General features: G+C 27.6%; 5 protein-coding genes across 5 annotated transcripts; 3 read left to right on the forward strand and 2 right to left on the reverse strand.

Moving 5' to 3' along the window:
* The first annotated feature begins 367 nt into the window (after nucleotides 1-367).
* Nucleotides 368-1,590, forward strand: LOC145745517 (pyridoxine/pyridoxamine 5'-phosphate oxidase-like). The gene has a single exon (XM_082563615.1). It carries the CDS (start codon nucleotides 938-940, stop codon nucleotides 1,580-1,582), a length of 645 nt encoding a protein of 214 aa, XP_082419741.1. The 5' UTR covers nucleotides 368-937; the 3' UTR covers nucleotides 1,583-1,590.
* A 598-nt stretch (nucleotides 1,591-2,188) lies between these two features.
* On the forward strand, nucleotides 2,189-2,833 carry LOC145745975 (pyridoxine/pyridoxamine 5'-phosphate oxidase-like). Its single transcript, XM_082564156.1, has one exon. It carries the CDS (start codon nucleotides 2,189-2,191, stop codon nucleotides 2,831-2,833), a length of 645 nt encoding a protein of 214 aa, XP_082420282.1.
* A 1,907-nt stretch (nucleotides 2,834-4,740) lies between these two features.
* LOC145745840 (folate receptor beta-like) lies at nucleotides 4,741-6,390 on the reverse strand. The gene is made up of 5 exons (XM_082564010.1): nucleotides 6,197-6,390; nucleotides 5,858-6,055; nucleotides 5,393-5,531; nucleotides 5,100-5,260; nucleotides 4,741-4,933 (listed from the first exon to the last, which is right to left on the reverse strand). The coding sequence occupies exons 1-5, from the start codon at nucleotides 6,332-6,334 to the stop codon at nucleotides 4,883-4,885; spliced, it is 687 nt and encodes a 228-aa protein (XP_082420136.1). The 5' UTR covers nucleotides 6,335-6,390; the 3' UTR covers nucleotides 4,741-4,882.
* A 496-nt stretch (nucleotides 6,391-6,886) lies between these two features.
* LOC145745976 (folate receptor gamma-like) lies at nucleotides 6,887-8,318 on the reverse strand. Its single transcript, XM_082564157.1, has 4 exons — nucleotides 8,181-8,318; nucleotides 7,385-7,523; nucleotides 7,006-7,166; nucleotides 6,887-6,937 (listed from the first exon to the last, which is right to left on the reverse strand). Exons 1-4 carry the CDS (start codon nucleotides 8,316-8,318, stop codon nucleotides 6,887-6,889), a joined length of 489 nt encoding a protein of 162 aa, XP_082420283.1.
* Nucleotides 8,319-8,777: 459 nt separating this feature from the next.
* LOC145745576 (calponin-3-like) lies at nucleotides 8,778-12,711 on the forward strand. Its single transcript, XM_082563691.1, has 7 exons — nucleotides 8,778-8,903; nucleotides 9,147-9,274; nucleotides 9,868-9,943; nucleotides 10,381-10,485; nucleotides 10,693-10,725; nucleotides 10,904-11,017; nucleotides 11,438-12,711. The coding sequence occupies exons 1-7, from the start codon at nucleotides 8,853-8,855 to the stop codon at nucleotides 11,531-11,533; spliced, it is 603 nt and encodes a 200-aa protein (XP_082419817.1). The 5' UTR covers nucleotides 8,778-8,852; the 3' UTR covers nucleotides 11,534-12,711.
* The last annotated feature ends 1,442 nt before the right edge of the window (nucleotides 12,712-14,153 follow it).

Consider the following 14,153-nt stretch of genomic DNA (forward strand, 5'->3'; position numbering starts at 1 on the left):
CCTCTGACGCTATAAACCGTAAAAACTTCTGCTGATCCAGCACTTTATTATCAATAATCGGGCAATTATCGCAAACTGTCACAGACGACTCGAGACTGGGTCGAGGTAACTGATGTTGCTCTACGTTTAGGTCGCGCATCCGACCTTCCCACATCGATGATAAAGATATATACAAAAAAGCTTTTGTTTTAAAGTAGTAATGATTTTTATAGCCTGTAAACAAAACTATTTTGGAAGTAAATTTGCTTAAAAACCTTAAATTAAAAAAGCACAAGAAAGTTTTTATTTATTTTGCAAAACAGATTATAATTGGTTTCTGTTTATGTTGTTCAGATCTTTGTTTGTGATCAAGGGAGCGAAGTTGCAGAACAAGACAGATGCAGAAAAGAAAGAATTTAATTTATTGTTAGAAAGACAAAATAAAACAAAATTATAAAGTTTATTTTAGAGTTAGGAAAATCAGTTTTTCACAAAATTTTAGGTTGTGGTCCAAATATTTTAGGTTGTGGTACAGTAATTTTTGTTGGCAGGCGCTAAGACTTGGTAGGGCCTATTTAGAACAAAAATATCTACTAAATACCACAAGTACTAAAATATGTAAGGTTCTCGGGATAAACGAAAATTGTTTATCGCATTCAAAGTGAACTTCTTATAAAATATTAAGACACGACAGCTTATACCGTTTCGCAAATGTTTACAAAAACTTAAGTTTATTCTTTTTCTCTTTGTTTACTGCCAAGTATCATGTTGCACTTGTCTGCGGAGGTTGAGTTGGTACCTAATGTTGATTTCCCTTTGTTCAAAGCGTAACTTGATCAATCGTGACTTGTTTAAAGCCTTTCTTTTGGCTTTGTTTTTTTTTTGCTAAACAATATACATTTGAATTTTTTGAAGCATTTGTATGTATGTGTGACGTTTGTAAGCAATCAAAGGCATAATGCCATTAAATTTAAATCTAGACGTTAGCTTTAAAAGGCATTTTAGTGACGAAGAACTAAGCTTAGTCAACCCGATTTTGCGCTTTCAAGAATGGGTTGGATTAGAGCTAAAGCAAAACATATTTGCTAAAACTGTCTCCCTCGCTACGTTGTCTAACGGGAAACCAAGAGTAAGGGTTGTCGCTTTAGGCAATGATGACGAGTCAGGATTTTGCTTTGATACCTACAAAAACTCGATGAAGTTTAAAGAAATAGAAAAAGATCCTAACGTGGCTTTTACTGTTATGTGGCCAATGACTATGCGCACAGTAAGAGTTGAAGGCATCGCAGAAGTAATTCCTTCAGTTAAAAATTCTGCTTACTATACGTGGATGACCAAAGAGAGATTAAACGCCCAGAGTTCGGTCAAAATAGGAAATGTTATAACCGAGATGGACTACAAAAAGTTACAAAAAGAACACGAGGTACTTAGAGAGAAGTATGCAGGAGTTGAAGATATTCCAAAGCCAGATTTTATAAAATCTTTTCGAATTGTTCCTCAAACAATCGAATTTCTCGATGAGTTTCCAACAGATTTAGAAGAAAGAATACGATTTGATAAAAATTCTGAATCAAAATGGGAATTTGTTAGACTGAACCCATAAAATCACATTGAATTTTTATATCAGATATATATAGGGGTGCATATTTTAACAAATTAGTGTTCTTAGTTTTTAGTCAGATTTTTTAAAATAAACTTTTAAATAAAAAATACGAAAAAATCTACATGTTCAATTAACTATGTACTGGTTGAAAAGTTGTTTACAATAGTAAAATATGAACAAATTGTAAAATTTATTCTCCAAATTAAAAAAATTGCTGTGTTGCGACCATATTGAATCTTAAACTTAGTAAATTTGTTTTTTTTGCATTGCGAAGGTTGGGTTAAGCCTATTCAGCACAAAGTAATCTACTGAATAAAGCAAGTATATGCAAGGGAATCGCAAAAACAGTTTTTTTAGAACTTTCAAAATAACTTGGCACTAAATTTTGCTACACAACAGCTAATACTTGTTCTCAACGACTAAGTTTATTCCTTAAATTTCTATAACTGCAATATAGTCTGTTATATTTCACTTGGTTAAAAGCGTAGCATAATTAAGCGTGACATGTTTGAAGCATTTCTTTCCGGTCTTTCTCTAATCAAAATATATATAAGCCTTTAGGCGTTTGTATGTGTGTGTAATAATGTTTAAGCAACTTAAAACATAATGCCTTTAAATTTAAATCTTGACGTTAGCTTTAAACGGCATTTTAGTGACAAAGAATTAAGCTTAGTCGACCCAATTTTGCGTTTTCAAGAATGGGTTGAATTGGAGCTAAAACAAAACATATTTGCTAAAACTGTTTCGCTTGCTACGTTGTCTAACGGGAAACCAAGAGTAAGGGTTGTCGCTTTAGGCAATGTTAACGAGTCAGGGTTTTGCTTTGATACTTACAAAAATTCAGCAAAATTTAAAGAAATAGAAAAGGATTCAAATGTAGCTTTTACTGTCATGTGGCCAATGACTATGCGCACAGTAAGAGTTGAAGGTGTAGCTAAAGAAATACCTTCAGTTGAAAACTCGGCATACTATTCGTGGATGACCAAAGAGAAATTAAACGCCCAGAGTTCGGTCAAGATAGGCGAAGTTATAACTGAGATGGAATACAAAAAGCTACAAAAAGAACACGAGGGGCTTCAAGAGAAGTATAAAGGTGTTGAAGATATTCCAAAGCCAGATTTTATAAAATCTATTCGAATTGTTCCGCAAACGATTGAATTTCTCGATGAGTTTCCAGCAGAATTAGAAGAAAGAATACGATTTGATAAAAATTCTGAATCAAATTGGGAATTTGTTAGACTTAATCCATAATTTAAAAATAAATATTATCATCGGTTACCTGAACGCGTTTCGATACTTATAAATCATTTTAAGCTCGCTTTTTTAAAGAACTTCTAAAATAAAAAATAAAAAACGTACTTTGTGTTATTAAATTCATATAATAAAAATATAAGCTAAGCTTTGTACTGGTAATAAAGCTGTGTAAATTTAAAAAATATAAACAAAACATTAATCAACTTTGTGTGTTAAGATTATATATATTTCAGGCAGATTTTTTTAACTTTTCAAAAGCTAGGATTAAAAAGTGGTATTAAATAAGCACCCACGCCGGTACGCCATTACTCGCACTTGTATTTTCATGCACATGTTATATACAATTTTAATCTGTTTACAATATACACACTATCACATAATAGCTATTCTTCCATATTTACATCTTCTTCTTTCAGAAGTTGTGCGTAATATCGCGCTACCTAGCGAAAAAGATCAGTTTTTTTAGTATTTTACTACCTAAGGTAACTGTTTCTCAGTATATTTTATTTGAAAAACAACACATATTTTTGATTTTTTTAAGTTTAATGGACCTAATACATGATGTTTTACTTACTTCTTTATTTGGATTTTTGCCTTCAAACTGAAACACGACGCAAGGTTGATCATCACTCACCAATCTTTTGGCATTCACTTCCTTCTTTGCATACGTTTATTCCTGTAAAAATGTTTAAAATTGTAAAAAACAGAGTCCAAAATTTTTGTCAAATGTAAGTTTAGATAGAGTTTTATCACGCTAAAAATCCTATACTGAAACATTTTGCTGTACCTGTGGAATAGTCAAAGTCTGTTGCCCAGTTTGTCGCACAAGTATAATCATCAGCACAAGCATTAAACCAACTTAAACATGTCGAATTACAGAGCGGTACATTTTTAATTGAAGTTTTTCTTCGATCATCATTTCTCTTACAAAAAAAAAACATAATAAAAATACATATTTTAACATTTTTTACATGTTTAAGTTGTTCTTTTGGTTAGTACAAATAGGCTAAATTAAAAATGTTATAACAAAAACGTGAAGATTAAAAAGGCTTGGTTCATGTTACTTGTTGTGGGGATTGCAAACAGGCCATAGCTTAAAATATGTCCTAAGGCCATAATCGCAATTTCATTGGCAAAAAAGTGATTTTTATTGTAGCAATATTATTAAAATGCCTTTTATTAGAAAAATGTACTTTTAACAATAACTTGACCAACCTCTTTCAACCACGGGCCTTGATAAGGATGATGGTTTGCTCGAACTGCAATGGTCAAAGTTAAAAAAATTGCTGTCATTTCCATCAATATATGATGATTCTATTAAAGCAGTGTCACAACACGATAGGTTTTTGTATACTGAGCACTACAATAACAAAAATAAATTGAAAGGCTTGCATATGTACTGTAGAAGAAAATCTTTGTGCAAATATTCGAAATATAATTTTAAACTTACCGTTCCTGTTAGATTTATTTCTGGCCCAGGCTCCGTTTTGTGAAATTTTGAAATTGCACATTCTTCTGAATAGCTTCCAACAGATTTTTTTAGCAATACGCAAACTAAGATTGCAGTTAAGCCAAACACTTTCATTTTATTGTTTTTTCAACACATCTATTGAAATCCTTTTTAAAGATTCTAATATGGGTTAAAAAACTAATAGGATATAACAAACATACTTAAAAAAACCTCTATCTCTATAGACGCAATTTTGTAATACACATTTTAAAGTTTAACTTTTTTTAATTTAATTTGATTGCCTTAGGGCGTATTAAATATTTTATGCATTTACAAAGGTAATATTCTTATCTTTAGACAATGTTTATCATTTAATATTTATTATAAATTTTACATTTTTTAGATATTACTTGATTTTTTTTCTAAAACATTTACAACACAAATATTTCTTAAATTTGTGAACTTTTATTAAATACAATTAACGTAGCATTATTATAAAGTTAAAAGGGGTTAAACGTTAAAGCAAATTATTAAAAGTCACCAAACTATTGTTAGTTATTTGATATCAATTGCACACATGCGATGTCAACTAAAAGCTAATCATCTTCGTTTCCCATCTCTTTTATAAGTCTGTAATACTCTGCCACCTATAAAGCAATGTGTACATCAAAAATTAAGCAGTAAATATAAAAATCTCTAAAAAATACTTAAAATAAAAAAAGGGTTTAATTTAAAAGAAACTTTGTTATTTAAGAATTGCATTATATTCAGACTTTAAAGTTTTTTTTTGTACTGCAGTTGCGTTTTACTTACTTCTTTATTTGGATTCTCTCCTTCAAACTGAAACACGACGCAAGGTTGATCATCACTTGTTACAATAAAGTCATCGTAAAGATGTTCACAGAAATCAATGTAATCTGTGAATAGATCACCAATCTTTTGGCATTCACTTTCTTCTCTACAGACGTTTATTCCTTTAAATATTTGCAAACGCAAGCGTTAAAAATTAAGTTAGTAAATAAAGGATTTCACAAAACGTAGGGTCCTTCGTTTAATAAAATTCATAGATAAGGTTTTACATTGAAAAATGAATTAAGGTTTTTTGCCTGTGGAAAAGTCAAAATCTGTCGCCCAATTTCTAGCACAAGTATAATCATCAGCACAGGCATTAAACCAACTTAAACATGTTGAATTACAAAGCGGCAAATTTTTATACCCGGTGTTTTTTACTGGGTTGTGATCGATCTAAATTGCAAAAAAGTGAATAAAAACTGTAACAAACAACTTCTGAAATAGTTGGGTAAAAATTTAAACGAAAGTATGTATTATTTTTACTATTTTGAAATGGTTGTTTGGTTATGGAAAAAATACATGCATGATTTAAAAACTTAAAGTAGCTGTATTAACTCTGTTTTGTTAATATTTGTTAAGATAGGATATTGAAGGATAGTCACGCAAAAAGTTTAACTTAGTTTGTAATCGCGTGTAAAAAGATTAAGTTTTTTGCAGGATTGCTGCAATTAAACAAATAAATATATATTCTCATTCTTTTAAAAATGTAATATTCTTACCTTTACTAACCAAGGACCTTGGTTAGGTGAACACACAAAAAAACAAAAGTTTGCCTGAAATTGTGCAATGCATTGATCAGATATTGCTGGTTTGGAAGCACAATGATTAAAGTTAAAGAATGTGCTGTTATCCCCATGCACGTAAGTTGATTCTGCCAAAGCAGTTGTGCAACAAGATTGGTTCTTAAAAATTGAGCACTAGAAATATTAAACATCGATAAATTCCTACTTTTAACTATTCAAAATTAAACTTGAAAAACAGTTTTTTTTTTGAGCTTTTATGAATTATAATTTTTGAACCCTATACAAATATTTAAAGAAACAGGTTTTTTTAATCACCGCTCCTGTTAAATCTTCTTCAGGTCCTGGCTCTGTTTTATGAAAAATCGAATCAGCACATTTGTCTTCAAAAGCTTTAACAAAATGTCGTTTCAGCAATATGCTTAGCAATATTGCACATATACAGTATTTTATCATCTTTATGTCTATTTTAATTTTGTAGTGGACGTTTTCGTTAATCAATTCCTAACAATTCTAAAAATTATACGGTATTAAAAATGAAATATACTTTGCAATTTATATAAACTTCTGTAGGTTAAACCTTTTTTTAATTAATATTATGCCTTGAGGCTTATATTATACGTGATTTTTTTTCAAAACGTAATTTACAACACGAGTTGTTTTGTATTCAATTTCGTGTATAGTTCTAGATATTTAATTTTTTTATTTAAATTTAAATAGTTTTTGTTGTTTTAAATAAAACTTTACCAAAATAGAATTTTTTTGGTAAAATTTTAAAATGTATGGCTAGTAAATCTTAATTTAAAAAAAAGGACAAAAGCTTTTCACTTTAAAATTATTTCTTTATTGATCTATCACAATTATTTTTAAACTTAGTGAACTTTTATTAAATGAAACCCATCAACGTATCTTAGCAATTCTTTCAAAGTTTAAGCGTAAAAGTAAATATTTATACATTTTTTGTAAGCGCTTTGTTATTAGTTGCTCACATCAAATAACAATTACAGGTTATTCAGAGTCATTTTCCACTTCTTTTAGAAGTCTGTAATATTCTGCCACCTATAAAGCAATAGGTATATTAAAAAGTAAGTAGTAATACTTTATGTGCTAGAATGAGTTTTACTGACTTCCTTATTTGGATTTTCGCCTTCAAACTGAAACACAACACAAGGTTGATCATCACTAGTTACAATAAAGTCATCGTAAAGATGTTCACAGAAGTCAATGTAATCTGTAAATAGATCACCGATCTTTCCACATTCACTTCCTTCTCTACAAACGTTTATTCCTTTAAAAATATTTTAACATAAAAAGCAATATTTTTTTTTTGATTGTGCAAAACTTTTTTTTGTAATATTTGCTTGTGAGTGTTACTTAAGATCAGAAGCAACCGTTTAATTTTAAATAACGTAAATATATAAACTATTTCACAAAACGTAGGGTCCTGTGTTTAATGAAAAAAGAAGTATTGCATTTTAAAAAGCAAAATTGTGTAATATTTCTTGCCTGACGAAAAGTCAAAGCCTTTCACCCCCCATTTCGTAGCACAAGTATAATCATCAGCACAAGCATTAAACCAAGTTAAACATGTCGAGTTACAGAGCGGTACATTTATAAACCCGGTTTTCTTTACAGGGTGATCGATCTAAATTATAAAAAAACTCTTAAAACAAAAACAAAAAACTTATTGAAATGGCTAGACATACATCCAATAGATATTATTTAGCAATTTTAATATATATACACTGTTTGGTTATGTTTTTGAAAATACATGAAAGATTAAAAGATTAATGTATAGCTGTTTCTATTTTGTTTATATTTGTTCAGTGTAATAGGATATTACGGGATAGTCACACATAGCATTCTACTTATTTGTAATCGCATTAAATGTAAAAAGATTAAGTTTTTTTTGCAGAATTGCAGCAATTATTGCTCAAGCATAGACAATTTTATGTTAGTGGTTGACTTTGTAATTTTACTTACCTCCACCAACCAAGGACCTTGGTTAGGTGAACAGGCGTAAAAACAAAAGTTTGCTTAAAATTGTGCAATGCATTTATCAGATATTGCTGGTTTAGTTTTGCAATGTTCAAAACTAAAGAATGTGCTGTTATCTCCATGCACGTAAGTCGACTCTGCCAAAGCAGCTGTGCAACAAGATCTGCTCTTGAAAATTGAGCACTAAAAATAATAAACATAAATAAAAACCAACCGTTTAAAGTTAGGTCTAACTGTTTTTTAGGTTATATAATTTATAATTTTTACATCGTAAATTAAAAAAAAAACATGTTAATTTATTAACCGGTCCTGTTAGATCTTCTTCGGATCCAGGTTCGGCTTTATGAAAAATTGATTCTGCACATTGGTCCTCAGAACCTTCAACAAAATGATGTTTCAGCAATATGCTTAGCAATATTGCGCAAACATAATATTTTAGCATTTTCATTTTAAGTTAAATTTGAAGTAAGCGTTTTTTTTGGACGACTTTGTCTCTAAAATAATCATTAAGTAAAAAATTACTGGAGAGGTACAAATTAAAAAGGTGTCTTAACTTTTCTTAAATTTAAACAATATAAAAAATAGATCCACAAATTTCCATTGGTTATTTATATTAACATCTGTAAGTTCAGCCTTTTTCTATTTATTTTACATGCCTCAAGGTTATTTTTTTGCATGTTTTACTTAAAAATGTACCTTGCAAAACGTTTTGTTTTGTACCTAAATTGCAAAAAAAATTGACTTTTTTTGTTAATAACTGCTTGACAAAATAAAAGTTTTATTTCGGTAATTATTTGAAATGTAGCTGAAATATATTTTCAACGGAGGACAAATATAAAAGTTCAAAAAAGAAAAAAGCAACAAAAGATTGATGCCTCTGAGTAAACTCGCTATAGCGAATTATAGTGAAACAGTAGTAAAGCATCTAAAGTTTTTCCAAGCTTTTCAAGGCACAAAAAAGCTAATAAATAGAAAAATGGCAAACCAAGGACCAAGCTATGGGTTGAGCAGAGAGGTGAAAAATAAGGTAAATAATATTACCGGTAAAAATTAGTTTAAAAATTTAAGATAAATAAATAATAAATCACAATTTGCGATGTCATTTGTAATTAAAATTGCAAATGTTTTATTTAAGATTAAATTTAACATTTTATGTTTACCAGTGTATATGTTATCTGAATAAATAACTTACAGGGTTCTAAAATCGACTTTTAATATTGAGAATAAATTTGTACACCACAAAAATAATAATTTTATTTCTTTGTTGTAGATGGCTGCAAAATATGATTACAATTTGGAAGTTGATTTAAGAAATTGGATTGCTGAAACATCTGGCTGTCAAATTGTTGACCAATTAGATTTTCAAACCTGGCTTAAAGATGGCAGAATATTATGCTAGTGAGTATAAGTACTTATTTGTTACATCAAATATATTTTTTAAATTGTAATGTCTATTTATCCTCGATGTAGTAAGGCCGGCAGCATGGTGTAGTAGACCAGCACCGGCAGCATGGTGTAGTAGACCAGCAGCATGGTGTAGTGGTAAGAACACTTGCTACACCACACATGAGGTCGTGGGTTTAATCCCCACTGCCCTTATGCTGTAGCACCCTTGAGTAAGGCGCTATAAACGATATAAACTTCTGCTGAGCTAGCACTTAATCAGCAGCTTAATTATAAGGCAATTATAATCTATAATATCCCGACTGGGTCAGAGTAAGTGATGTTACTCTATGTTTAAGTCGCACATTCGACTTTTCCACATCGAGGATAAAGATATCTACAAAAAAAAATTGTTACATCAAATATATTTTTTAAATTGAAATGTTTATTTATCCTCGATGTAGTAAGGCTGAATATAAAGCCTAAACATAAGTTATCAATTTTCCCCTATTTATTTCAGAGTTGATTTTGTCATATTTTTATTATGGCAGCTAAAGATATTGCATTTATTTGTGGTTTTCATATTTAAATAATAATTTTGTGTTCAGTTTAGTGAAAAAGCTAAGTTCTGGTGTTATGGCCAATAAAATGCCTCATGAAACAATGCTCAACCCCTTCAGATGTGTAAGTATGAAACCAGTATAGTTGTCCCTTAAAATTAACCCCAAAAAATTATATTAAAATCTAAAATTATTTCATTTTTAATCTGCATTTTATACGGTTGGATTTTAGTTAAAGCAGTTTTTTTTTATTAAAAATGAAAGTAAATTTCTTTGTTGCTTTTGTAATAAAAAAAACACTAATTTATAAAAAGTTCTCTTTAGCTAAACTGAAAATAATAATTGTTAATAGTGACGCGGTTTCATTTTAAATTACTATCGTTTAATCCTAATTACTATTATTAAATTGATTATAATAAGTTAAAATTTAGACCAAATTGTCAGGTGGTTTAAAACTACATTTACACAAAAACAACAAAAATCAAATATTGTAAATTTAAAACAAATAAGTTAACTTTATTTTTTTGTAATAATAATCATCAATTTTTACTTTAAACATAGATGGAGAATATTGATGCATTCTTAAAGGCCATTAGCCAACTAGGTGTTCCTGAACCTTCTATTTGTACAACTGCTGATCTCTATGATGGATCTGGCATGTCTCAGGTACATAGCCCTCTAAATAAGTGATTAGTTTTGCATTTTAACCATCTACATAATTTTTATAGATATAAAAATAAAATTAGTTGCATTAAAATAATTAAAAAAGTTTTTTTTTTTTTTTTAATTTTTTTTTTTTTGCTGTAATATTACCTCCCTTTATAACATAAGCAAATCGAAATCTTATAAATTTTGTATATATTTTATGCACAGGTCCAAACTTGCCTTCTTGCTCTTATTGACTGGGTTAGTATTTAAATTTTGTTAACTAATTGAAAAAAAATATTACTAAAAAAAAATATTTATGCAAAACTTGATAATAATAAAATTATATTTTTTATTTTACTATTTAATAATATATTTTTATGTCTTGTGTTTATTTGTTGTTTACTTGAATATTTAATAAATACATAAATATTTGCAGGCTGTATCAAAAGGTTTGTCGCAAACGAATATCGGAATTCATATTCCGCAAAAACAAAATCGAGATTGGTCCGAAGAACAACTAAAAGCAGGGGACACAATTATTGGTCTTCAGGTAACTAAAAAATTCTTTTTTAAATTGTGACCAAATTACTTTTTAAATTGACACAGATTTAAATTGTGACATTTTTTTTGTAAAAAATTTATTTTTTATGTTAAATTATTTTTAATATACTTACGCATTATTTAAAAAGTAAATAGTTCTGATTTTTTATTGTTTATTTGCTTTAAATGCAAAGTTAGAACCCGGGGTTAAGTAAATACTTAAAACTTAAAGTTTATTTGCAGACATCTTGTTATGTTATTCTAAGCTTTTTTATTGCTCGTAAATAACATAGCAAGTTTTATTATATAAACTTTTACTATGGATAACTAACTCTATTGTAAGGCTATTAATAAATAAATGAATTGTTTATATGCATATTTTAAATACAAAGTAAAAAAAAAAATTCAATATTTGTATATAAATTTATAGGCGGGGACTAATAAATGTGCCAGCCAATCGGGTATGACCGCTTATGGCTCTGCTAGATCGGCGTTCGACAAGAAATATGTAACAAAGAAATCATAATTCGATATTAGGTTTAAAAATTATTGCAATGTATTTTTTCAATACCCAAAGTTGATTTAAAATTTTTATTTATTACTATTTTTAATTGGGTGATTTCGTTTTTGGCTAAAATTGTGTTTAAGGCCTGTTTTTTAATTTAAAATGAGGTTTTAAATATTTACGGGACTGTTTTATTGTTTTATTAGGAAATAATTATTTAAAATTAGTTTTTTTGTAATGGAAGAATAAGCCATTTATTTTTTATAATTATTTTTGTTTTTTTTTAGTTTTGTTTTATGTCAGTTTCATTTTCAAAATTAACTTTTAACTTTAATAATTGAATAATTAATTTAGATTTAACATTTTAATTTTAATTTTTAAAGTAATTTTTTAGTTTTTTCCATAGTTATTGTTAGGACTTTAGTAATTGAAGTTCCTAATTTTTTAGGTCCCTGACATTTTAAAAAATTTTAAATTAATTGAAAACTTTAAAATTATTTTTAACATATACTACTACATTCTCTTTATCAATCCACCTCACTTAAATATTACATCTATTGCCCATATTTGCTTCAAAACATAAACTATAGAGCTTTGAATATATTCAAATATACTAACACTAACAAACCATCTAATTTATTATATTTACAAATAACTTTACAGTATATTATATACACTACTATGTTATGCAGATTTACCTGTTTAAAAAATCCATTTTTGTCTATTTTTTATTATCCCTTTAGACCAAAAATAACTTTGCCATTTTTTTCAAGTTTTTGGGGGAATTAACTTACCTAAAAAATATTTTTTAATTTATTTTAAAATTAAATTCTAATATACATGATTAAGTATTGTCGATATTTAAATAGATTTTGTCGTTAAGTTTTTATATTTTCTTGCTTGCAAACTTTAAAAAAGGTCGAAAAAAAATGAACTGTGTCGATTTTTATTCAATCATACTATAAAATTTAATTTTTATTGCATGAGCAAAAGGTATTGCAAAAAATATTGCCTAAAATTAATTATTTAGATTTAAATACTCTATAAATTTTTCCTATTTTTTGCTGTTTGTTTTTTAAATGTATTAAGTTTTACTGTATGTAGTATTTTTATACTTAATTTTTAATGAAATTAACTTAAATAGTTTTTATTAGTTAGTATATATTAGCTAATACTTAAAAATTAAAAATATGTAATTTAAAAAAAAATAATAGTAGTATTACTGGCAAATAATTTATATAACATCTATATTTTAAATAACTTTCCACTGATTTAATTATGTTTATTATTTCTCAGTACTGGTATACTGTTGTTGTATTACAATATATTATAATTCCATAATAAAAATTTAGAAATTCAAAAAGTTATAATTTTTTTAAATTTTTTTTTTTTTTGTAAATTTGGATTTAAATTTTTCAGTGTATTACTTAATTAAAAGTCAAGCCGCCAAATGTTAACAAAAGATGACGTCATTGTTAGATTTTCTTACAACAATAATATCTTTGTGTCGCTCACAATTTGACCCCGCGTAACCTACACCTGATTATGACGTAATTAATCGCTGTAACAACAAAAGCACACGAATTTAAATAAGCCTAAGCTTAAAGTGACAACTATAGTCGACTGTACGAGTGAATTAAATTTAACTATGGCATTAAATTTTTTAATATAATAAACAATTGTTAAATTAAATATTTTTCAGCGTTTACAAAAAAAAACTGTCACCGAAATTTTTTTGCCTTAAAAAAATTTTTTTTTGTTAATAATTTTTAAAATCTTGTATTTTTATTTTAACTTTTTGTTTTGGATGACTAGCTTTGATTTTCGCACAAATAAATATTGTTGTTATAGGCTAACGACTAAGAACACCTGTGCAGTCCTAGTTTCGGTTCATTTGAAATTTTTTAAATAACTTCTACGCTCTTATTTTTTTATTCGCTAGATGGCGATAAAGGGTTGATTTTTAATACCTATAAACGGAAATCAGATTTTTATTTAACTGTTTTTTATTTAACTTTTTATTTAAAGTTATTTAATTTTTATTAAAGTTATTTAATTAGATTTTTTATTTAACTTTTTATTTTTTATTTAACTTTTTATTTTTATTTAACTGATTTTTATTTAATTTTTATTTAACTTAGATTTTTATTTAACTGCAGTATTGCTATATATAAATTGCTGATATTTTTGTTTTTATTCGTTTTAAATATAATTTATGTTTTTTTTAAAATTATATCGTAAGTTACACATATGCATATAAGACATTTCATATTAAGTTTATATTCTAAATTACCCAATCGCTTTATTCTGTCACCTTTTTATATTAAACCTTTAACACAACATCAATAAATAATAGATAGCATTTACTATTAGTAATTTATAAACTTGTATGCAAAACAGGTTATATGTTTTGACAGTGTGAATGCTATATTGTTGTTGCACTGCAGTTCAGGATATTAAATGTTAGTTTAAGAAAAACTTTTAAATATAATAGTGATGTGCCGATCAAAATAGTGATCGTTGAAAAATTGAATTTAAAAAAACCTGTCTGCTTTTCGTACATAATCAGTAAACTGTAGTTAGATTTAAGTTAAATTTATTTAACTTTTAAAGTAAGGGTTAACGTACTAGCGGACGCTTA

This window comes from Corella eumyota, chromosome 3 (genome assembly GCF_963082875.1).
Source record: "Corella eumyota chromosome 3, kaCorEumy4.1, whole genome shotgun sequence".
NCBI classification, from domain to species: domain Eukaryota; kingdom Metazoa; phylum Chordata; class Ascidiacea; order Phlebobranchia; family Corellidae; genus Corella; species Corella eumyota.